Source organism: Beta vulgaris, chromosome 2 (assembly GCF_026745355.1).
Source record: "Beta vulgaris subsp. vulgaris cultivar EL10 chromosome 2, EL10.2, whole genome shotgun sequence".
Lineage (NCBI taxonomy): Eukaryota > Viridiplantae > Streptophyta > Magnoliopsida > Caryophyllales > Amaranthaceae > Beta > Beta vulgaris.
In genome coordinates this window covers 5686505-5712335 of record NC_079203.1, presented here as the reverse complement: position 1 = coordinate 5712335, position 25831 = coordinate 5686505, and the positions used below count along the sequence as shown (strand labels likewise).

The 25831-nt window shown below is 32.9% G+C and overlaps 3 protein-coding genes across 3 annotated transcripts; all 3 read left to right on the top strand.

Moving 5' to 3' along the window:
* The first annotated feature begins 540 nt into the window (after window positions 1-540).
* Window positions 541-2111, top strand: LOC104887575 (cytosolic sulfotransferase 15). The gene has a single exon (XM_010672236.4). The coding sequence runs from the start codon at window positions 604-606 to the stop codon at window positions 1630-1632; it is 1029 nt and encodes a 342-aa protein (XP_010670538.2). The 5' UTR covers window positions 541-603; the 3' UTR covers window positions 1633-2111.
* An 8215-nt stretch (window positions 2112-10326) lies between these two features.
* LOC104887576 (PLAT domain-containing protein 3) lies at window positions 10327-11818 on the top strand. The gene is made up of 2 exons (XM_010672237.3): window positions 10327-10423; window positions 11292-11818. The coding sequence occupies exons 1-2, from the start codon at window positions 10358-10360 to the stop codon at window positions 11730-11732; spliced, it is 507 nt and encodes a 168-aa protein (XP_010670539.2). The 5' UTR covers window positions 10327-10357; the 3' UTR covers window positions 11733-11818.
* A 5428-nt stretch (window positions 11819-17246) lies between these two features.
* LOC104887578 (frataxin, mitochondrial) lies at window positions 17247-21843 on the top strand. Its single transcript, XM_010672238.4, has 5 exons — window positions 17247-17657; window positions 18252-18324; window positions 20137-20184; window positions 20288-20382; window positions 21440-21843. Exons 1-5 carry the CDS (start codon window positions 17404-17406, stop codon window positions 21567-21569), a joined length of 600 nt encoding a protein of 199 aa, XP_010670540.2. The 5' UTR covers window positions 17247-17403; the 3' UTR covers window positions 21570-21843.
* Window positions 21844-25831: the final 3988 nt, after the last annotated feature.

Here is a 25831-nt window from a genome sequence, read left to right as displayed (position 1 = left end):
ATTGCATGCATAAATTTGCGTTTTATTATACATGGAAAGAGTCAAAGAGGGTAGGTAATTCCAAACACGGCCTTTTCCAATTATTGGTCATGAGATCCTTTTGACTCAAGATATGAAATGAAAAATGAATGGATATAAATGGAGGAGGGGAATCGTAGCAAAAATATTTACTTTTATTGAGTTTGGTTCAAGCTAAGGAATGGTAATCATTACCGCCAAGTAATGAGTTTTTTTACTTGAGGGGAAGAGGAATTGGAAGGTAACAAATTCAGAGAACCCATTACCATCAAGTAATGGTAACGAATTACCAGGATTAATGAAGGGTTGAACCAAACAAAAAGAAAGAAAATTTGTCATTGAGTCCGTTTCTTAGAGCCTGATAAAAATGGTGAAACGTGCTTAGTGCTTGTTAACAACTCGTTAATTTTGCAATTGCTAGTTATTGTATGTAAGAGGGCCTACGCGGCAGGTGCATGATGTGTAGGCATAGCTCGTCACTCAAGCTTAACTTCCCCCACACACGTTATACGCATTGTATGCCATTGTCAAAGATCTACCTTTTATAAATTGGACATGAAAATCAAACCAGTTTAAACCAAAAAAATGGATACTCACAACTTTTCCAAAGAAGAAGAGACAATAAAAGAGGAGAATGAGTTCAATGGTATTACCAAAGAATGTAAGCAATTACTAATTTCCCTTCCTAAAGTTAAAGGATGGAGAACTCAAAATCTCTATCTATTTCAGAGTTTTTGGTGTCAACCAAAGGAAATTCAAGCCATCATTTCCAGCCAAACACACTTTGAAGCTCAAGATAGTGATGTGATAATAGCCACGGTTCCAAAATCCGGCACAACTTGGCTCAAAGCTCTTGTTTTTGCCATCATTAGTCGACATCGTTTCGATCTTAACTCTAAAGATCATCCTTTATTAAGGTCTAACCCACATGATCTTGTACCATTCTTAGAGTACAAAGTGTATGCAAATCAACAAATCCCAACTTTGTCAAATCTTGATTCTCCAAGGTTTTTTGCTTCTCATGTTCCTTACCATTCTTTGCCTAAAACTATGACCAAAAACAACTCAAATTGCAAGATTGTTTACATATGTAGGAACCCTTTTGACACTTTTGCTTCAATTTGGCATTTTATGAAGAAAATAAGGCCTAAATACCTTGGACCTTTCTCATTGGAAGAAGCCTTTGATATGTATTGTAAAGGTGAAATAGGGTATGGACCATATTGGGACCATATGTTAGGGTATTGGAAAGAAAGTTTGAAATCACCTGAAAAAGTTATGTTTTTGAAGTATGAAGACTTAAAAGGGGATGTTCTTGTTCAAGTGAGGAAAATAGGTGAGTTTTTTGGGCATCCATTTTCGCCTGAAGAGGAAGAAAATGGAGTTGTTGAGGAGATTGCTAAATTGTGTAGCTTCAAAAGTTTGAGTGATTTGGAAATTAACAACAATGGGAAATCTATACTAGACTTTGATAACAAAGGTTTGTTTAGGAAAGGTGAGGTGGGAGATTGGGTTAATCTTTTAAGTAAGGAGATGGTGGAAAGATTGGGTAAAATTATGGAAGAAAAGTTACATGGTTCTGGCTTGGAGTTCCCACATGTTTCAATCGATTGACGAAAATTATACGCTCAAGTCCCTTGATTTTATGGTTCAATTGATGAATCAATATAGTGAATACAAGGTTGTTTTTACTATTTGCCATATCTTTGCTAGGTGTTTATGGAACTATTATAGCAGGTTGGTCTAGTAATTATAGGGAGCGGTCGTTGGATCGCCTATGATATTAGGACCAATAGGTAAAAATAACCTTGTTCCATCAATGGTCCTCGGTCAACTCGCTCTCTCCCGTCTAGTGATTTAATGAAAGGAATTCATGGAGACTCATTTTCTAGGAAAAAATCTGAAAATAAGAAAGAGATTATTCCCTAAGAGTTTGTCTAGTACCAATGTACCATCTATATTGAATATAAGGTTTGTTTACTAAGCCATTATTTTTCTATATTTTTTTTATTTATTTTGCTTAATATCTCAAATAGTACAATGTAATCCTCGGTGATATCATTTTTATTATTGTATTTATATGTTATCGTTAATGGTTTATTTCTTTGAACTCGGAAGTATGATGCACATCATTCTCTTGAGTGTATGATCTTATGTGCAACCTTTTCCCCTCCTTAAGAGAAGAGGGTGAGATAAGAAAAGATGAGAACCATATTTTGGGCAAAGGAACGCCAACAAACATCACTCGCTACTCTTGCAGTTAGGCCTTTCGATTGGTAGCACAAACAATCTTTCCAAGTGTAAACACTCGTTTAGGATCTAGTGAATTTGCAAATTGATTAACAAAGAAGACAGAGTTCCTAAAATTATTTTTCATTAATAAAATCCATACAACATTTATAATAGATTTCTAATTACAATGAAAATCATGAACTAAGGAAAGTTAGTTTTAAGATCCAAGCGATGTCCTAAATAGTTATATTTTCATTCATTTTCACTTTAAAGTGATAACACTAACTATCACTTGGTTTGGTGATTTTTTTTTTTTTTTTTGACGGGACTTGATTTAGTGGTTATACTTTAGTATCTAAGCTTTAAGTCATGAGATTGAATCTTATACAATGCATTTTATAATCTTTTCGTCGTATTTAATCATATGGAGTAATAAGGAAGAGCACCACATGATGTCGTTCCTTGTTTAGGGTTGCCTTTTGATATATCAGTGTAGATACAGATAAATTGCATGAAATCCATTATACACTTTATAATTTTTCAAATTTAAATGCAGCATTAAAATAATTACGCATTCAGTAAATTTGGAGTCATAGTATACTAAAGCAACAAAAAAATCTAAATCTTATGCAGTTATAACATGCTCTTCTTATAGATATTTCTATATGTATCAAAATTAAAGAGTAAATAGGAGTACGTTATTATTCATCTAATTAATATATTTTCATATGTTGTATTATACTGTAAATGAATTTTATTTCGAAATATATTTTGATAATTATCCAACAATATAAAAATTATAATAGTTTAAATTATATAGCAAAAGTTATATTCAATTTATATAATTTAATAATTTAGGTTGTTAATTAGTTCAAAACTAAACTCTATATATAAGTTTATATTTATTTGGAAGTCTATTTTTCTAAAATAAAATTAAATATATGGCATGCTTAGGTGGCATTCTATATGCTCTCGAAATGTTGAAGAGCTCTATATGCTCTCAAAAAGTTCTATATATATAGTAGTTTTTGAATCTCATGCGATGCACATGTTTTTTTTTTATGTTCTTAAAGTATATCCATATGTGATTAGGTGTAATAAATTATATTATATATTCTCTTTATGCTGTTAAATTCTCTTTATGCTGTTAATTAAAAACCAAAATTCAAAATTCAATGTTTTACTCCCACTGTTTTTTAAAGATATTCCTACTTCTTGTTTACATTAACCGTTCCTCAAAGATATTCCATATTTTACATTATTCCTTATTTGGTAAAGTTGTGTTCCATGTTCACACTATTTCATTCACGATATACACATAATTCTACACTCTCTCACAATCGTATCTATTTTCGCTCTTACTTCAATAAATAAAAAGGACCCACATGCACACACTCTCTCTTCCTTACCTTGGTATTTGTAGTAACGATAACAAGAAAGATTTTTGAAGAACGGATGGAGTACTACCAAAATTAAAGATCTACATTTTTTTATTTCTACATACAATAACTCTATTTTTAAAAAATAGTCACACGGCAAAATTATGTGATAATTATTGTGAACATGATTATGATAAATATCTTATTTAATTAGAATACAGTTTTAGTATATTATTCTAATAGCTATTTCTATATGTATCTAAAATAATTTTTTTATTTTTTGGTAAAATGTAAGAGATATTATACCAAAATCAGATTAGTCCCACCAATTACAGAGAACAGCACACCAAAAAAACAACATAAAGCAACTAACCACACCCTACTGACTACCATTACACAGCATACCCTACACACTACTGAGTGATACAATACTCACACCTTATTCAATTCTATCTTGCATCTAGTTCAAGTTTTTCTAGCCATTCTATATCTTCTCTAGACCATTTACTTGTCACCTGATGATGTACCCTAGTACACACAGTCTTTTGAATATTCCTGATAACAGTACTAGGACAAGGAACCTTGAGATTCCAAATTGCACTGTTCCTAGCCCTCCAAACCTCATAAACAACAGCTGCCAGTGTAGCATACCCTATCTTCTGTCTTCTAAAATAAATTGTAACACATGATCATACATTTAATTTAGTACTACCTTTGTTTTTTCAGTTATAAAATTTGATTATTTTAATAAACTCACCAATAAGACAAATGTTACATCTAAAAAAAGAAAGAGAAAGTATATATTGTAATTCCATCAGTTGTAAAACTATATTATAAAGTGATCTTATTTTCGTAGTATATTTTGAGCAGTATCTAATGGTATAAAAGTTATAATATTCTGAATTACTCCCTCTGTTTCTTTTTGTTCTTCCTATTTTGACTTTCACGTTTGTCAATGTATGTCTTTGACCTTAAATATTTTTTATTGTGTATTAGTACAAATTATAATGGTTAAATATTAATATAGTACTCATTGATACGAATCCAACAACATCCCACATAATTATTTTTTTCTCATATGTTGAAAATTAAATAATTTAGAAGATTCTCTCCAATTGTGAATAGTGTCAAAATTCTAAATAAGAAGAACAAAAAGAAACGGATGGAGTATGTAATAAAGAAACGGATGGAGTATGTTTCCTATTCAAATTAAATGTCACACTTTGACATTTTATACTATTTACAAATTTTGTTTTGACCATCATTTGTGATTTATACGTGAATAAAAATATAGTCATGTAGGATCTTGTTAGATTCGTCTTAATATGTATTTTTTTAATATGTACTTTTATAATTTTACATATACGAAATTTGAGATATATGTTCTTAAAGTTTTGCATTGGCATGCGTAAAAAGTGTAAATGTCATAACTAATTTAAAACGGAGGAAGTATTATTATCTTTACCTCTCCTCACTCTACTTTTCTTGGCCCACAACATTAACGTTAATACAATATGCTAATAAATTAATCATCTTTCTTTCTATGACTCACATACTTATTTATCCCAAAAATCATGTGCCTAAAAAAGTAGGCGCGCGCGCACACACACACACACGCACATACACACACACACACACACACACACACACACACTCTCTAATGAAAAAGTGATGTAACTCCAAAAACAAAATATTTGAAAAAATAAAATTAAAAAAGAAACAATTTTTTTTTAATTCAAATTTTTTTAGAGGAATATAACTCTAATGAATAAGTGTTGTAACTCTAAACCAATCGTGTGGTTGAGATTCATTCTCATTTCTCATGTAAGTAGCATTCTCATGTGATCTTGCTCCTATATATATATATATATATATATATATATATATATATATATAGGAACAAGATCTCGTGAAAACAGCTTTTAATATGAAAACTGAAAACTTGAGATCTGGACCGTTGGATCAAACAAACCAAGATCGCGTGGTTGATATTTCTTGTTGTTAGTTTCTTGCACCATACTGAAACTTAGCTCTTTTTTCTATTCAAGAGCACAAGCACGCTTCTCTCTCTCCCTTTCTTTCTCCCTGAATCTCTCGTGAAATTTGGATCTGCCGTAAGAAAAATCTAAGAATTATGATTCAAAGTCATCCGATTCAATTTAATCGAGATTAAAAGGAGTTATTTTACTTGCTAGCTTCAATTTCAGTCTTCGAAATCCCTAGCTATCGAAATCCCTAATTTTTCGATTGCTCTTAATTTCGAAATCTGTAATTGATTGAAAATTGTTGAAGATCTGAAGCTATTGATCCAGACTAAGACGAAAAAAAAGGTATTTTCGATTTGTACTAGTGTGCGATTAGTTTTTTCAAATTATTAACATTCGTGGATTATTTGTTGCTTTTCGTGGATTGGTTTTTGCTTTTTGTGGATTAATTTGAGTAGTTCGATTTCTATAATTTCGAATCAAGCTTAGAATTTCGATTTTTCGAGAAACTCATACTGCTTGTAAGTAGTTCGAGTGCTTCAAAGTAGTGATTTTTGGTTTTTGTTATGTTTATAGTTTATTTGTGATGTGATTCTAAATGCTATGAGTTATAGTATGATTAATTTATTGAATTCATGAATTTGTATGTTAGATATAGTCATATAGATATTGCTACACGAAGATTATCGAGTCTTGAAACATGGTGGACAGGGGTGAGTATGGTTGTTAGCTTATCGAGTCTATCCTCATACAGCTATAAATTTGAAGTGTGAGCACTGGATGTTAGCTTTTTTAAAACATCACTCCTCGAAAATGCTTGATCCTAGCTTTGTCCCGTTCTCTTAGTTAAGTGTTTGACTTGTTGCTCATTCATCAGTGATGTTAAACATAATGTGATAATTCAATGCTTTAATGATAATTACTTCCTTCATTGCTTCTCTTCCTAAGTGTTCTTTGACTTTCTCAACCTTATGTTGTCTTCTCAATTGTCATCTGTCCGTTCACCCCTACTCGGAAGATGAACTGAAATCCTGAATATCATATGCTTGTCTTGGTTATCTGATCTCTATGCCTGCTTTCTCATGTTTGCCTTTATGATCTGATCATTCATTCATTTGTGTTATCAGTTTTGTTGCTGAGCCATCTCTTCTGTTGGATTTTAGATTTCCCCCCCTCCTTTTGTCCCACTTTCTACCTGTATCTTATCTTGTACAAAATGACAACTGAATACCTCAGGCCACAAAATTAGTCTATCGTAAAAGGTTTCCATGAATTTTCCAAGATTGAGGCATTGATATGATTTGGACTCCCTTGTGTGGTGTAATAATTGGTGGGAAGAATGTTGTGTGGTTAAGTATAGCTGTATGAGGATAGCCAGAGGACACCAAAATAGGCAGAGATGGGAGGTACCTAGGATTTTTTTTTTTTTTGCACTTCAATGTAGATGGTTACTACTATGGCGCGTTGAAAGAGCTGTCACATGTGGACTTTACACAAATCTATGAGTCGTATTGGCGAAGACTTTTTCGATAGTTTGATGATTATCTTGTCACTCATAAGTCTTAAAAACTGAATTGAGTCTTACATTGTGTTTGAGATGGGAATCAGACTTGTAGGGATACTCTGTCCTAGTATTAGTTGTTTCTTTTTTGATATCGGGTGTATAAAGAAGCAGTTAGGTCATGTTACAACATGTGAACAGGTCTTTCAACATCTAGGATTATATTAGAAGTTGATAACTTACTTTCTTGTGATGTGGAAGGTGGATTTCCATAAGCCTGGTTATACATTTTGTCGTGTGCATAAGACTTGTTTATCTGTTTGCTTGCATAGTTGATTTTGTTTAAAAAAACATCATCGGCATCTCCACATAGCATATTAACTACCATATTATATCTTTGTGCTTGGTTAAGAACTTAGGATGTTAATCTTCTGTGACTTAGTTGTACATAGATAGCAACATATTGAAATGATGCTGACCCTTAGTTATATTTTTGGGTGACGAAAATGGAGATATGTGTGCTAATAATTTTCTCTGACCATTACACTGGCAGTTTTTGAGTATTAGCCCCTAAACTTCGTACTAGTTTAGTGTAATTTAATATGTCTAAATATTTCCTACTCTTGGGTAGTGTGCTATCCAAAGGATTTTTATAGTTCAGACAATTATGGGGTTGTGGGATTATAAACTTTTGTGTAGCATAGTCCCTTGTAACTGAAGGGTCTTCAAGTTTGCACCACTTATGTATTAGCACAGAGCCTCTTAAATGAAGAGATATGTTATATCAATGATGGAATCCATGCGTGAACTTTTATTTGACAATCACATATCGAACAGGAAATATACAGTTCTTAATTTCTTGTATTTTTATTGATAGTTAATTTGCTTTTTCTTTATCAAGCATTTGTTGTTGCGAAATTGAATGTTATTGCAAGTTTTGATAAATCGAGTTATTATTGTTTTGATTTTTTTTATTGTTGCCTTAGAAGTGGAAGAAGTTACTCTTATAGCATATAAAGTTACCCTAAACGTGCTAAAAGTTACCCTTGAAATATATATAAAATTATCCTAAAATTGCTAAAAGTTACCCAAAAATGGTAAAAGTTACCCTAAAAATAGTAATAGTTACTCATATAATAAATAAAGTTATCCTTGAAATATATAGAACTACCCTTAATATAATAAAGTTACCCCAAAACTGGAAAAAGTTACCCCAAAACTGAAAAAAGTTACCCTAAAAATGGTAAAAGTTACCCTAAAAATGGTAATAGTTACTCTTATAATAAATAAAGTTATCCTTGAAATATATAGAATACCCTTAATATATAAAAGTTACCCCAAAACTGGAAAAAGTTACCCTAAAAGTGTTAAAAGTTACCCTAAAGGGGTTAAAAGTTACCTTGTTTTCAGTTTTCAAATTAAGAGGTGTTTTCAGCGGATCCTACTCTATATTTATATATATATATATATATATATATATATATATATATATATTATATATAATATATAAATATATATATATATATATATATATATATATAATATATATATATTATATATATATATATATATATATATATATATATACACAAAAAGGTTAAGTTTGGTTTTCATTAAACAACCTAAACATATTATACAATATAAATTATAACACATAATGACGTATGAATATATTTCTACTACATGAAAAATTAGCTCGTGCATCGCATGGGTTTTGAGAACTAGTGAAATATTGTAATCATTGTAATTTTAATTTAAATATATAAAAATAAAGTTGATTGGTTTAGGCTATGTTTAGTTCATCTGAAATTTTCTGATCTGAACTTATCTGATCTCAACTGAACATATTTTTTCTGATATGATCTGATATGATTTACAAGATCTTATCTTTTATAAAATATATTATTACTATTATATTATTACTTTGTAATTCATTATATGCAATAAATTATAAGATCTTATTTATAATATTACTATTATTATCATTTTATTTCTATCATAACTTTTACACAACTTTTATTAATAATAATAATTATTATCATTATTATAAGAACAACAACAATAATTATTATTATAATAATAATAATAATAATAAATTACTAAAAAATAATTATATAACCCAAGTCATTAATTTATATAAGAGCACTTATACAATGTTTCACACTTTCCCTTGAAAAAAATATTTCACACTTGAGAAGTCAGCAGACTCAACTCTTTTTTTTCATATAAAATAAAATAAGATATACAAACAACTATGACTTGCGCAAGAAAAAAAATAGCGTGCAACTTCAAATAGCTAGAGAGATTTGGATTTCAGTAGGAAGAGGTATACCAAATCTAAATTTATAATTTGTATCTCGCACTTAGCTTATTTTGAAATGTAATCCGAACTTAGTAGTTTCATTGTCATTGAATTTGAGCTATCATATTTTATATATTTTTTTATTTTTGCGTCAATCTTATGTTCTTAACACGTGGCTTTTAATTTTCCATTATTTAGTAACAACAAAATAACTTAAAATAATGATAACAATGACATTAATAATAATAACAACAAGATTAATAATAATTATCAATATTAATAATTAATAAGTACAACAACAGCAATAATAATCCTTTCGAACAAATGTACTAGTAAATAATAATACTCCCTTTTATTTTTTTTATATTTCTCACTTAGAATCTGACATATTACAATTAGAGAGAATATTTTAGATTTTTCTCAATATTTAAGAAAAAAATATAGTCATGTGGGTCTTGTTTGATTCGTCTCAATGAGTACTTTATTAATATTCAATATTATAATTTTTACTAATATGTAATGAAGGATATTTAATAGTAATAATGAGTTTTTAAATATAAGCATGATCTGATCTGAACTGAACTGATCTGATCTGAACTTATTTTTTTTGATCTGATCTGATCTGAACTTATTTTTTTCTGATCTGATCTGATTAAATATAAAATAAGCAAAAATAAGGTGAATTAAACATAGCCTTAGTTACCATCTGATCCCAATATTATATTTTGTTTTCTAGTTGTGAACTTGTGATAGCTCAATAATTTTAAAATTCTAACAATGTTGGATACTGATTAAAATAAACTTAATCCTCCTCAAAACTTGAAAGAGTAAAAATTATGTTAAGATTGAAAATGATATATTGCGTGCTTCCCATAAATGTCATTTGCCATAACATAAATAGGTTGGCAGACATATTAGAAGAAACATAGAGGCACCCACCATGGAAGCCAAGCTTATTTTATTCACCTCGATCTTTATCCTTGCTCCTTTTTCAGCTTTTTCATGGGTAAGATTTAAATCCTGAAAATTCGTATTTTTTTTTCTGCTCATCTATCTATTCTAATTTTTTGGGGAGTTTTTCCTGCTCAATTTTAATTGACTAGTTGCATGTGTTATTGTTGATTATTATGAGACATATTCTAATATATATATATATTTTTTCAATATATATCATACACAACTTTCACATTTTATATTTCAGTAGAAGAAATTTGTGATAACAATGCTGGAAACAAATAAGACATTTTGAATGATAGGAAGAACATTAATACCAAATAAGAAATTTTAGTCAAAGAATTAAAATTTGAAATAAAGGGATCAACAAAGCATAGATCAAGGATCCTCTAGCATAAAGGTTTGACTTTTTTTAATCATAGTGGTGAAGCTGATAGAAAGTTTACTATATTAATACTTTGTTTAAATTTTGTCCATTTTTTTAGGGGAAATCTTGTCAACTTAATTGAATTATAACCATACACATTTTATGGTGTTTACATATTTATGATATTAATTATCCAGAAGAAAATAGGTCGATAGTTTGATTGCAATGTCAAACTCACAAATCTCAACATTTTCGATCAATAACTTTTTTATGTAAACCAATTCAACATTAACAATTATTTTTTTAATGATCTATTAGGAGCGGGTAATCTACCCAATGGGTTAATGTAGTTATGTACGATGAAAAATAATTGGAATTGATAAGTAGCTGAAATAGATAAGGTAACGGCCACTCGTGATTTATTTCTTAATGCAGCATACTTACTATTGCTCTTTATTTTGTAAATTGAAACTAAAATTCACAAATGCATTGCATCACACTTAGTTGTTTCAATTTTTTTTCACGTATATGATAATTAAATCTGAAAATGCAGGATGATTACTGCACACACGTAATTGATGTGAAAACGGGAAATGGGAATTCTGCTACAACTTATGCTACAGTGAGCCTTGAATTTAGGGACAAGTATATCAATCGGTTAAACATTACAAATCTGCAATCACGGGGAATTATGAGCAAGTCCCACTACTATTTCAGAAGAGGGAATTTGGACACCTTTGCTGTTAAAGGCAGATGCTTTAATACTTCAATTTGTAGCATGACATTAAGCCATGATAACACTGGTGTGTCTCCTGATTGGTACGTCGACTATGTAGAGATCACCTCCATCACACCGAATCATGGTTGCCGGAAACTCAAGTTCACTGTCAATGCATGGTTGGCTGCCGATAAGCCGCCACTCGGTTCCGCTAGCCGGGGAGTGTATTTATGCGATGAGATTATTGGCCAAACTCGTGATTACTCTGAGCATTGAGTTCTCCATTTGGGCTATGCTACATTTGATTTTGTAGACTTGCAAAGTGTGTGTTGCTAGGTTCTTGAGTTTTGGTTCTTTTGGATTGTGAGAAGAAATTAAGTAATGTATTTCTGTTGGATATTTATAACTTGGTTGGCATTTTTTTATAGGATACTGGTAGTCGATTATCTGGCATCATATACAACTTCATTTTAACATGATCCTTGATACATCTTACTATTTTAGGTCGATCAATAGTAGTTATTTTTTCTAACTACAAGCTTCTTCCTAATGCCTTTAACTTTTTAATTCGAGAAGTCGAAAGTAAAATTAATTATTGGCATAATCATTTTTTCTCTAAAGCCATCAAATCAATCGTTATACAAAGTCATATTGTGTCTTCCCCAACCTATATTATGAGCACCACCAAGGTTTTTGATGAAAATTTGTTTTATGGTCGATGCTAAATTGTAATTTTTTTTGGAAAGATCATCTTCTAATTGTGTTAGGCTTTCTTTAGTAGATTTGTCAATAATTTATTGTTCGAACAATACGGGGGTCTAAATGTCGTAAAAGTGATATATGTTAATAATGCTCATCCACCTAAACTGGGTTGACATGTACTATCTCATCAAACAAATATTTGGCCAACTCTTATACATCAAAATATCTTCTAACATTTCCTTTTCAGAGTATTAATTAATCCAAGCCCTCTGATTCTTATATTTGGAAATTTATTCTCCAATCTCGCGACCTTTTATGAAAAGGTATTCGTTGGAAAATTCACACAAGTGAAAATATCTACTTTTGGATTGACAATTGTCGTAATGATCAAAGTTTTATTTAAAATACGAATCTTAAATTGTTAACTTTTTGAAATATTTCAAATATTGAATTAACTATTAATAATGTAATTCTATCTTTGTGACAATGGAATATCACACTGCTCCAATGATTAGTACCTAATCATATTATACAAAAATTCTAGGCATTCTCATTTCACATCATGGTGTCCTATATACTCCAAGTTGGGGTCTTACTAATTCAGGTGAATTTTTAATCGAATCAGCCACCTGATTTGCGCATAGTATTACTTCAACTCATATGAATGTTAATCCTGGCCTTTTTATTGCATTTCAAAATAATTATATTGCCCTAGAATTTAATAATTTCGAATCTTATTTTAGAACATATTTTTATAGGACTATCAAATATTTATAACAAGATTTAATAAAGACTTTAATTTATCTATCCAAATCTAACTTTAAGCTTACAAAAGTCTCTAACCTCTTTTTAAAAATTTAAAATGTTGGATCTTATTTTAGAACATATTTTTATTGGACTATCAAATATTTATAACAAGATTTAACAAAGACTCTAATTTATCTATCCAAACCTTACCCGAGGTGATCATGGGCCGATGTCTGGTAATCTTAAGGTTAGGTTTGGATAGATAAATTAGAGTCTTTGTTAAATCTTATTATAAATATTTGATATAGGTTCCCCTTGTGGATTTAGGAAAATGGGATTGGGCTCAACTAGAGTTTAATGATTGATGAACTTTAGTGTTTGGGTTCCTCATACCCAATTAGAAATTCTTTTTTCCAAATCCACAAAGTGTTTTAAGCTTTTCAAATATTTTTCAAAACATGTATAGACAAAATGTCTAACTTCTTTAAATCATTAAAATAATTCCTTTGACTTTGAAATAGTCCACCTTTGAAGAAATAAATCACATATTTAAATACTAAAATATATTTAAATCTAAATAACTATACGTTTAAATATATCTATAAAATTCATAAATTTATGGGGGATTACAACCACTCCATCATTGACCCGGCCAGCACCTCATTAACCACGTTGGAGCCACCATTGACTATTAGGGTTGTTCAGAGTATGGTATGTACTGCACCAAATGATAACCCAAAATGTCTTTTTCACGGTTTGGATTGGTTTGCGGTTTTAAAAATTGCGGGTTGGTTTGTGAAGCAAATTGCGGTTTGCAGTTTGGGTTGGGTTTGATTCTTTATAATGGTAAACTGCATCGTAAACAGCAAAACTATTTAGATGATTTTTTATAGAGTACTATCACTGAGTTCTCAACAACTTTGTACCACATACTTTTTGGTAATTTTTGAATTACTTTTCCAACAATTTGTAGCTAATTAACTATTTTCTGACAATAAGTTTACGAAACCTTACTATATTCCACAAATATAAAAAAAAGTTGTTAAACCACACTGTATTGCATATGAAAAGAAGCTTACAAAACTCATATCGCGGATGAAAAAATGGGTGAACCGCAAACCACAAACTAATCGCACTCTACCAAACGGTTTCATGTGGTCGGTTTGGGTTGGTTTGGGTTGGTTTGGGCAAAAATGCGGTGCAGTATGGTTTAAAACTGTCAAACCGCATATTCGGGGTTTGATTTGGATTATATTCCATACCACACCAACCAATCCCGCAAATAGTCCTATCGGCCATGCTAGCCCCACCCTCGACCCAAGTCCACCCACTATCACCACACGGGATATGGCATGAAAGGAAGAGAAAAAGACGAACCGCCACCACCCTACCAAACCTAGTGACGAAATCTAGCCAAACATGTGGAAGAATTAGGGGATTCGAATTCCTTTCTTTACCTAAAGTTTCTTCATTATTTTCACTTCCCCCTTTCCTAAGTCCTAAGTCCTAAGGAGGCATTTGGTTCACCAAGGGGAAAGGGAAAGAGTTTAAGAAAGGGAAATGAGGTTAATGGAAAGCCAAATCCTTGGATTTAGTAGGTTGTTTGTTTCAAAATTTCTAGGGTATTGGTAATAATAATAATAATAAGGAAAGTTTGTAAAAAAAAATATTTTAAAGCATTTTTTGCGAAAAAACCACAAACTTAATTTTTCTTGCAAGATGAAACCTATTTCCATTTTCTGGTGTGGTTTTTTAGATGCGTAGGAGCAGTTTTGCAGTTAATGGAAATAGAGGGTTAAAGAAAGATAGAAGAGTCAGCGCCGGAATTGAGAAAAAATATACATCGAAAAATGGGAATAGGTTTCTTATTGTAAGAAAAAATAAGTTTGTGGTTTCTTTTTGCAATGAATGTTTTATAAGGTTTTTTTTCGCAAAATTGAACCTTAGTAAGGTTTTTTTTGGCAAATTTTCCTAATAATAATAATAATAATAATAATGTTGTTTCAAGGAAAAGGTAAGTGAAACCTTGGGGTGGGTAGGGTGGGGAATGGATGTAGAGGAGTTTGGAGGTAAGGATAGGGTAAAGGGAATCATTGAATTGACAATATAAACAACAAATGAGGGAATCAACTTACATGATTCCCTTACCTTTCCTGAAAACCTTTAACAAAACGCTCTCTAAGAGCATTTACAATGGTTGGGTTTTTAGTTGGCCTAGGAAATAGTAAAACTAGCTTTGTTTGGTTTTACTATTGGGGTTGGGGCAATTAGCCCTTGGATCGGAGTTGGTTGGACTAGACTTCCAAAACAATTGAGCCTCGGATGGCGTGCCGTCCACCGCGTGTCACAAAAGTTGGCCCATTTGAATATCTTTTTTTTTTTTTTTTTTTTTTACCGTGTTGAAACAGTTCTTGTAAAGAAAGGATAAGGAGGTTGAGTGAGGAAGCCTGCGTTTTACCCAAATGTCCAGACAACTTGTAAATGTTGTGTCAGGAACACTGACAACTTGACAAGCGAATGACAACTTGCCGCGTGGATGGGTGTTCAACGCCCGATGCTTTTTACTTGCATGTTGCATCTTTCTACTTAACATTTAGTATATTATTGTAGTATCGAGTTCAATATACTCACGTGAATTTAAAAAAATCAGTTCATAATTTTTTTAAAAAATATACTAACGTCTATAAAATAGTTCTATCTATAAATTGAGCCTAAATTTAAAATAGTTGACCACTTTCTTCCTAATTTATTTTTCTTTTTAGTCAATTTTTCCTACCCAATTTTATTTATATTCTTCTAGTTAAGCCAATGTTAATTAATTTTCATGAACAAATTCAAATAATCCAAATTAAAATATGAATATAAATTATTTAGTCCATATAAAAATAAATTTTTTTTTAGTAGGATAGAGATTTTATGAAAGTGAAAGTATTGGATCAGACCGTCTGACCCAAACATTTGGTCAGACGGGCTGACCCAAGTTCATTATAAAGCAACCGATATAAGATGCGTTCTGGTTCATCATCATCATCCAAATTTCTCTCTAAAAAAACCCCACATTTTCTCTTTCTACTGAATCACCAACGACGTAATCGATCATGGAACCAAAAACTCCTCCAATAAGTACTCCTGATGAATCTGCTGCTTCTGGTTCATCATCATCCCCTGGGAGAGGGCTCAGGCTCTCATTTTCTGCAAATCAACATTGCTCCATCTCAGTTGAGGATCTGATATCCCAACAGGGCCTATTTCGCAACTTTGACTTTGTTGTTTGGAAATTCTGATTTCTAGATGTTGTAGTTAATTATTACTCCCTAATGCTACTGATGCTATGGTTGGAATTGTATGAGTTGTACTCTCGCCCTCATTGGGTTTTTTGAGTAATAAAACTATCAAAAAAAAAAAAAGAAGAGAGGAAATAGAATTGGACTATTCTGGTCTTGATGATGCCATCGCTACCACCTCACGTGAAGGAGGAGAGAGAGAGGAAAGTGGAAGTGGGGAAGAGGTGAAATAGTGGAGAAATCAGAGGTTAGTGTTTTGTTTTCTTTTTAGTTGAACTTTGTTTTCTTTCAGTTGGACTTTGTTTTCTTTCAGTTGGACTTTGTGTTTCTTTCAGTTGGACTTTGTTTTGTTTTAGTTGGACTTTGTTTTTTTTCCAGTTGGACTACCTGAAAAAAAAATGAACACTACCTGAAAAAGAATGAAGACTACCTGAAAAAAAATGAAGACTACCTGAAAAAGAATAAAGACCAACTGAAACCCAAAATAAGTCTAACTGAAGTACAAAACCAACTGAAAAAAAAAGAAGACTAGCTGAAAACAAAATGAAGAGTACCTGAAAAAAAAATGAAGACTACCTGAAAAAAATGAAGACTACCTGAAAAAGAATAAAGACCAACTGAAACTCAAAGTAAGTCTAACTGAAGTACAAAAACCAACTGAAAAAAAAAGAAGACTAGCTGAAAACAAAATGAAGACTACCTGAAAAAAAAATGAAGACTACCTGAAAAAAATGAAGACTACCTGAAAAAGAATAAAGACCAACTGAAACCCAAAGTAAGTCTAACTGAAGTACAAAAACCAACTGAAAAAAAAGAAGACTAACTGAAAACAAAATAAAGACTACCTGAAAAACAATGAAGACTACCTGAAAAAAAATTAAGACTACCTGAAAAAAAATTAAGACTAACTGAAAAAAAATTGGAACCACCTGAAAGTCGTCCGACCAAAAATTATGATCGGACGAGTCCGACACAATACGTTCTCGAAAGTGAAAAGGTATAGCAAAAATAGGAGAGAGAAATAAAAAGACCAACTAAAACCTAGCTTAACTATTGTAAGAAAAAAAAAAAATGACAAAAACTTAAAAACTAACAAAGATCCATCAATGAATCAATCCATTGGTGATGCTATAAGCGATGAGTCTATTCTTTTGAGGTTTCTTTCGATCATATTCATAGCATAATAACCCGTTAACAAAAAAAACGCTGGCATCATGCAGAAACTCTGCCACGCCTCCTCTTTCACTCGTATTTCTCTCTCCTCTCTACTGCGATGCCATCCATTAATGGCGTCCTCTTCATTAACTAAACTCCTACCTTCGACAACCGTCTCCAATCTTCTGGAACCACTGCTATCATCTTCTTCTTCGTCATTGCGTTCTTTCTACTCTCTTCCTCCTTTCGTTTCTAGAACTTTCTCTTCCAATGTTCTCGACGAATCTCAAGCTCCTGCTCCCATCGATTATCGGTAATTTTTCTCTCTTTCGTTGCTTCATTCTGCTGTAATTTGACGCTTTTTTATAGGTTTTTTTTTTCTATTGATCTTGTAATTGAAGTTTTTTGTAATTGATTATGAATTTCAAGTGAAATAGAAACTTCTCGTTTAATGTTTAATTTTTACAACTTTTAATTTGCGTTATTACTGTAAATATTATTATTATTTCTGTGCTGTAGTTCGAAGGTTTAATTTGTAATGTTCGTTGCTTACTTTGAAAATTGTTGAAACTCTAGCTTGAAAGTTGAAACTTAAGAGAACTAAATTGATCGAAGTTTTTGAATTTCTAAGTGAAATATAGTATGTGTTTGATTTTGGAGTATCTGAGCTAGTAAACTTATTGCTTGTTCGTTTAGTTATTCAATCTAGTACAACTAAACTTGCTGCTTGTGTTATTGATATTCACGCCTACTATAATGCAAATTATAGTAATTTGATGTGTTCAACAACGCGGTTAATAATCATATTATGGATCTTTGCTCATTTGTCGTAGATTCATCTTATACTGTTTGTGTTTGTGATGTGTGTATTTTGATGTGATCGTGATAATAATTGATGTGAAAACAGTTCTGTGTTACAGGAAGATGAATTTCATCGACTAGCTGATTCTACCATCCATCATCTTCTCGAGAAATTGGAGGTAAAACTCTACAATGTGTATTAGTTGATGTCCTTCCAAATAGGTTTTGCATGCTGATTGCCATTAAAGAAAGTACCATAGTGGCTGTATTGGAAGTGGGAGAATAAGTTAAACAGGGACGGAACTTGTGTAGTTTTCAACTCTGAGTGTTTCAATAAGTTGAACTGGATATTTTTTTTAATCATTGTTTTCTAAGGTGGAGAACAACTTGTAATTGAATGATTAATGAAGCCTATGTCGAGGCTTTTGCAGTTCTTTTATCTAATTATTGATGATTTGATAATATTAGGCGTGATTTATTAATAATGAACAAAAGCTGAACTAAATTGAACCGAACTGAAAAGTTAGGAAGTTGGTTGCTATTGAAGATAGTTTATAATTTTATATTTCCAGCTCAATTGTTATGTAGTTTTATATGTTATATTGTTTCTCCAAGTACACAAAGTCTCTATCAGGGAAAGCTAAGATATTTATTAATCAATCAAAGATAGAAAGTCTCTGCCCAGGGAAAACAAAAGGAAAATAAAAAACTGAAATGAAAAAAAAAAATTTCTGAGTCTGAATCTGAATTTAGGATCCTTCTAAAACGTGTCCCCAAGTCCTCGATTTTGAATTTTTCCAAGATTGATCTGTACTTGTGTTTGTCTCTCGTACTTGTGTTCGAGCATCCTAGTGCTTGTTTGGTGACACGAGAAAACATGGGAAGTAGAATTTTCTAGGAATTGGAAGATGGGTGAGTTGTTGGCTAACAAAAAATGGGAAAATGGGGGAAGTAAAACTTCCTAGGATTTTCAACTTCCCACAAAGTGTACTAAGTTGCTTATCAAGGGTCCCCTTAGGTAAGTAAAAGTTCCTATAAATATATATCCACCATCATCAACCAACAATTTTAGCAAATTCCCATGAATCTTATTATGGAATTTATTTCCTATGATTTGGGATTTCAAGGGAATTTCAACTTCCCCATATGAACAATTCAACCAAGTAACCACCTAGTATTATTATTTCTCATGTACCTGCATCCTAGCATATAAAAATATCCAACCCGCAAGTACCTTGGATGAATTGTTATGTGAGAGGTCAAAGTCAAATTGTTAAAGATTTTATTTTAAAGTAGAATGAGATGATGTAAATGAGGATAATTCATTTCTTGGTTCATATGTGGCCCTTGTGAAATCTTTCTTTCTTTGTGTGATAAGTTGATAACTGTCTTTTCCTTGCTGTTGGTTTCATTTTCTTCTGTGATGGCTGTGAAGTCATTGACTTTGAAGGATCATAAAGCATACTATGAGGATTGAGGTTGCTCTTGGGATAGAGAGCCTGCACCTGCCTAGTGTACCCGCCAGGACAAAATCCACAGAGATTCTGCAAAATTTTCTTAAAGATGCTGTTTCTATATTTGTTTCCGCAAGAGTTTTGGAAGTGACAGTTGTGTTAAAGTGAGTTTGTGTTTGGTTTTCTATAAGAAATATGGTTCACAGTTTGTGGAACTGATCATTTTTGCTGTTATTGTAGAAGATCCTATGGTTTACTCTATTGACTGTGTAATTGCTGATGACCTTATCTTTCCTGTGTTTACTCTCATGTTCCCTTATGCATAAGCCCCCCTTATGATCCTTTTTACTTCATGGCTTTTTGTGTATCGGTTGCTTTTCCCGTAAGCTCTGGTTTAATCAGTAAAGATTTTTGAGGGGCTGTGTGCAGTGCTTGATGCTAATGTATATGTGATTATTTATTGGTTTTTAGTTTATATCTACAAGTCGACAATGTATTGGCTATATTTGGTTATGACATACCTTTCACTCTTGGCAGGAATATGGTGATACTGTTGAGATTGATGGATTCGACGTAGATTATGGGGTAAGTAATGTTCTCCGACATTGTGTCTCTATATCTGTTGTTTACTAGTCAGGACACATACATCTCCTGTACTTTAAGGGTCTTAGCGAAAGATTTATTGCAGAATGGGGTTTTGACCTTGAAGCTTGGGAATTTGGGAACTTATGTGGTGAATAAACAGACGCCAAACAGACAGATCTGGTTGTCTTCTCCAGTAAGGTAATTATTGAAAACTGTCCGCGCTTGCTTATAAATTCCCTTTGTTATAAAATTTATGTGTACTAAGAACACTCTACCAAAATTATACTGATGATATATTGATGATGTGAAATAACCCGTAAATTATTTTTAAGCTATATCATTATCGTAGAATGACTTATGAAACAAAAACATCTGGTTAAAATGCGTATACTGTGTTACTGTTATGACAATCAATGTACTCTTGTAAAAGTCTGGTTCATTTCCTTCCGGGTGAAGATGTATTTTAAAGTCTTGTGATCAGTATAAACCTTGCTAGATATTTCGTATAAATAATGTCTCCACAACTTTAGTGCAAAAACGACTGCTGCTAACTCTAAATCATGTACAGGGTAGTTTTTCTCATGCATCTTCAATTGCCTGGAAGCCTATAACTCGCTTTACACACCCTAACCCTTCCTGAGAGGCATCACTATAGACCTCAAACCCTTCTGTTCCTGAAGGTAGAGCTAAGATTGGAGCGCTAGTCAATCTTTCCTTTAATTCCTGAAAAGCCTTCTCACGTTTCTCTGTCCACTGAAATCTTGTATTCTTCTTGATTAGATTCGTCATCGGCAAAGCTATTCGCGAAAAATTCTCCACGAACCTTCTATAGTATCCAGCAAGCCCAAGAAAACTTCTAACTTCACCAACATTGGTAGGTGCAGGCCATTCTTTTACCGCTTTTATCTTTTCAGGATCCACTGCTATACCTTCCTTGGTTACAACATGCCCTAAGAATATTACTTGATCCAACCAAAATTCGCACTTACTCAGCTTTGCATAGAGTTTCTCTCTTCGTAATATTCCTAACACCTCTTTTTGTATAAGTGTTGCTCTTTTTCCTACTCGTCATGGGCAGACTTGGTCTATGATTTTAGTATTCACGACTTCACGATACAGATTAGGCCTTCATTCTTTGGTTTCACATGTATACTAATTATGTTTGTTGTTCTGACTTCTTATCATAGATTCATAGCAAAGTGTTCTGACTTTCTTCCTCTGATTGAGCCTATTGTATATTGTGTTTTTGATGCAGTGGTCCTTCAAGATTTGACTGGGATCCTGCTTCTCAAGCTTGGGTTTATCGTCGAAATACAGCAAATTTGTCAGTGATTCTAGAGAGTGAGCTGGAGCAGGTGTTTGGTAAATCTGTCAACCTATTTTAATCTTTTACTTTTGTGGAAGGGAACTCCCCCTCCCCCTTCTTATTTATGTTTCTAATTGCTTATTATTCTAAAATTTTGTTTTCTTAGGGGGGGTTTGGTTCAATATTATGGAATGGAAAGGGAATGGAATTGTATAAGGAAAGGAATGGTAATAGTAATTGTTATTTTTATTAGGTGTTTGGTTCAATCAAGTAATGGAATCACTTATTAGAAACTTGTTTTTCTTGTTGCTTGGCTAGCTATGAAATTACAAAGTATATTTATTTGAGAACTATATGCAATACATTATACCAGTATGCAGATGAATTTTTCAGAATAGGTGACAATATCGCAGTATTATTTCTAAAAAAAAAAACTTGCAATAAATAATTAAATAAAATACAAAGTAGAGATTGATGTGTCTTTACATAGCAATATAGCATCATCTGGATATTTCTAAAAAAAATAAATCATGATTTATGGAGACACAAAAGAGGAGAAAGAATATCGTCCTAGAAAAACAGAGGAATAATGAAACAAGTAGACTGATCAAAGAGCAGAGAGGAGAGAGAGAGTATGAGGAAGAATGTGAGGGGAGAGCCCTAGATAATGATTGACGAAGGTAATGGAAACTGTTACCTCAATTTTAGGAGTGGTATCAATTCGGTGGTATTGGTTAACATCAAGTAACGGAAACGATTTACCAACCTCTCAAACCAAACAAGCAATAACGGAAACCTTTATCCGATTCCGTTTCCCAGCCATAAATATTGTCCACCAAACACCCCCTTAGTATAATTGAATAATTGTTACAAGTAGTTGAATTTTTAGGTAGTCATTTTGTAGCTGCCATTTTCTGTATGTTGTATGTAACTTCTGTGTTGGATTCAAATGAAAGTGGTTGGTAGTAAGAATGTTTTTTTTTATAACTACAGTGGCTATATAATTCACCTCCCTAAGAGGAGCGTTTTCTTAAGTGTGCTCTCGCATAACGCCGTCTATAAATCATGTTAAGGGGTCGTTTTGTTCAAGATATGGAATGGAAAGGGAATGGATTCTAATAGAGGAAGATTATGGTAACTAAAATGGTTATCGTTACACCTTACGTGGTGTTTGGTATAGAAATTTTTGATTTAGGAAACGGATTCAAATAAGTGTTTTCATATCTAATTGTTTGGTATGAGTTATATAAGTAATAGATACCGTTTCTGAAAGGTAAAACACTCTCCCATTTGTTACCCTTGTCAAACTAGTGGAAACAAATTACGTTTTCTTTCTCAACACTGAACTTCTTAATTGTTTCTATTCCACTAGGATACCAAACTATTAACGGCCCGTTTGGTTATTGGTACTGCAAGTGCTCGGGTGACATGCTTAGATGTGCTAAAGGCACATATCGTGTATCTCCTCCGTTCTTTTTTATCTACACTTAACTTTTAGAGCGTTTCTTTTTAATATACACGGTACTTTTTGGACAGTTTTTTTAAATCTACACGCTTTTTAATACCATTCTTGGATGTGGCCCTCCACATATTTTGTCCAATCAAACACTCAAGTTGTGTACTTTGTGGTTGCATTTTCTTCTCTTTCATACTTTTGCTCCTCGTCTTTCATATTTTTTCTTTCCATCTTTCATACTTTTTACTTGTTCCTTCGTAGATTAATCAAGAAGGGAGGTCGAAGGTAGTATGTTATAGATGTGGGGAAGGCGAATTTCACATATGGTGCATTAGGGATACTCTAAACGTACTGGGAGCTGATAGAAGAAGTGTTAATCTTTTTTGTCAAGGGGGAAGGCTGATGCCTTGATGGAAGTTATTGTTAGGCTCACACTAAACTTCACTAAAGTTGAGGTTGATACAACTAAAAGCTAATGTGAGGACGTGGGGAAAGCAGATTCACATATCATATTCATAGTCTTGTCGCATGTAGAGCCTATAGTCTATTTATTTTAATTGGTTATGACTTATGACATCAGGCAATAATGACAGAAAATTACTAATGGTTTGGCTGCTCTCTCCAACCTAATTGTTTTTCCCTAGCGCTATTTGCTGCCTGTATGTATTTACTGAAAATGCCCGTATTTTTCCCTTCAAAGCCCCCCATACCCCTCTTTCACCCCACTCTTACTCTCTCACCTCTTATCCAACCTTACCCCACTCCAACCTTTTCACCCCTTTCACCCCTTTCTTGCATGACCACCACCATCGACGGCACCACCATCACCACCGGCACCACCACCACCGACAGCTCCACCACAACCACCATCGGCGGCACCAGCACCACAACCACCATAGACAACACACTTGTGCACCACCACCATCCACGGATCACCGGCGGACCACCATCACTGGAGCTGCCACCACCACCATCGTGACCAAACACCACTACCAGAGCACCACCTCATTGTCGCTGACCACTATTGTCACAACACCACCATTGTCATAATTTCCGGCGAAGAACCATCAACGCCGCTAGCATCATCGGAACGACATGTGGTAAGTTTTTTTTAAAAAAAATTCCGCCACCAACACATGGTAACGATTTTTTTTCATTTCCTCCACTGACGAAATGGAACGGAGGAAATGAAAAAACACTTCATTACCACGGTAACGAAATAAATTTTTGTTTCCTCCGTTAAAATATGTGGAGATCTGTTTAGTTTCCTCCACCAAGCAAACGGAAAAATACACTGTTACTGTATCTGTTAGTTCGTAAATTATTTATCTAAAATATAATTAATAAAGTTTTATGATTAGCATAGTTGTTGCGAAAATATATTAATGTTGTATAATTATAAGTTCAAAATGAATATGTTTGCGTACTATTGGAACTAATTTATTGTAATTAGTTGTTAGCAAATAATGGTTGTGCAATTTTTTTTTATTTTATTAATGGATATTTATTGAATATTTAGTTAATATTAATAGTTGTGATTAATTACGTTATTAGTAGTGATTATTACATGTCAATAGTGATTATATGTTGTTTAAAAAGTAAATGTTTTAGGTTTATTTGCCGGGTTGTGGGGTGATTATATAGATTATAATCACATGTTTTATAATGAAACACTTTGGGATGAGAAAAAGAAAGTACAAGCTTGGGTAAAAACTAGGGGACATGAAATTGGGTTTTTGATGGTAATTTCGTCAAATCATAGACTCGAGTCTAGTGGTTGAGAGTATGATTATATGAAATGTAACCGGGTTGAAAGATATCGGGGTGAAAACAGGGACCTTAGCGTAGCAGAACGTGTACCTACGAAAATAAAAACATGTGGATGTAGAGCGAGAGTTAAGATAATGTTTCGAACAGGATGTGTGATCAAAGCAGATCCAGGGATAAGTGGCATGCATAATCATGAGTTTATTCATTACTGTAAGGGCCACCGACCCATTAGCAGCCTTAGTCCGGCGGCTAAGGTTTTCGCTCGCGATATGATCAAGTCGCACATTAGATCTGCTAGTATCGTGAAAACCGTTAATGAGAAATTTTCCGATAATCATTCAAATATGAGACACTTGTACACCCTAAATGAAACAAACATAGAGATATTCCGGTGGAGGAAACGAAAAAAACGTTACCTTGTGTTGGTGGCAGAGTTTTTTAAAAAAAACTTACCACATGCCATTCCGGTGATGCTGGCATCGTCGATAGTTCTTCACCGGACATTGTGACAATGGTGGTGCTGTGACAATCGTGGTCCGCGACAGTGAGGTGAGGTTTAGCTGCGGTGGTGGTGGTAGCTTCGGTGATGGTGGCTTGCCGGTGATGCTGCCGATGGTGGTGGTCGTGCAAGTGAGAAAGGGTTGAAAAAGTTGGAGAGGGGTGAGGTTGTATGAGAGGTGAGAGAGTAAGAGTTGGGTGAAAGGGAAGGGGTAATGAGGGGTATTCAAAGGGAAAAATACGGGCGGCAAATAGCGCTAGGGAAACCCAAATAAACGGGAACCAAACCGACCAGATAAGCAAGCATGTCCAGACAGTACTACTGGTTTCTATAGTAGGTCTAAGAGTGTTAACAAATAAAGTATTGTCCTTTGTTGAGAGTGAAAGAAAATATCACAGGAGTAAGTTCATCAGCATTCCAGCAAAACCTTTTTGTTGTTATTGTTTCATTCATTTTGTGATAACGGCTACAATCACAAAAGGACTAGAAATGTGCTAAGAGCACTACACTCCTGCACACACACAGTTGCTGTATTGTATTGTACTGTACTATATCAAGCTATACTCTAGAGCACTACATATATCTTCAGTCTTCAACAAAGAGAGACAATAATCAT

Coding starts and splice junctions, on each gene's coding strand:
- LOC104887576 (XM_010672237.3), top strand. CDS start 10,358: ATGGAAGCCAAGCTTATTTTATTCACCTCGATCTTTATCCTTGCTCCT. Junction 10,424..11,291: donor CTTTTTCAGCTTTTTCATGG/GTAAGATTTAAA, acceptor CTGAAAATGCAG/GATGATTACTGCACACACGT.
- LOC104887575 (XM_010672236.4), top strand. CDS start 604: ATGGATACTCACAACTTTTCCAAAGAAGAAGAGACAATAAAAGAGGAG.
- LOC104887578 (XM_010672238.4), top strand. CDS start 17,404: ATGCAGAAACTCTGCCACGCCTCCTCTTTCACTCGTATTTCTCTCTCC. Junction 17,658..18,251: donor CCTGCTCCCATCGATTATCG/GTAATTTTTCTC, acceptor ATGTGAAAACAG/TTCTGTGTTACAGGAAGATG. Junction 20,383..21,439: donor TGGTTGTCTTCTCCAGTAAG/GTAATTATTGAA, acceptor TTTTTGATGCAG/TGGTCCTTCAAGATTTGACT.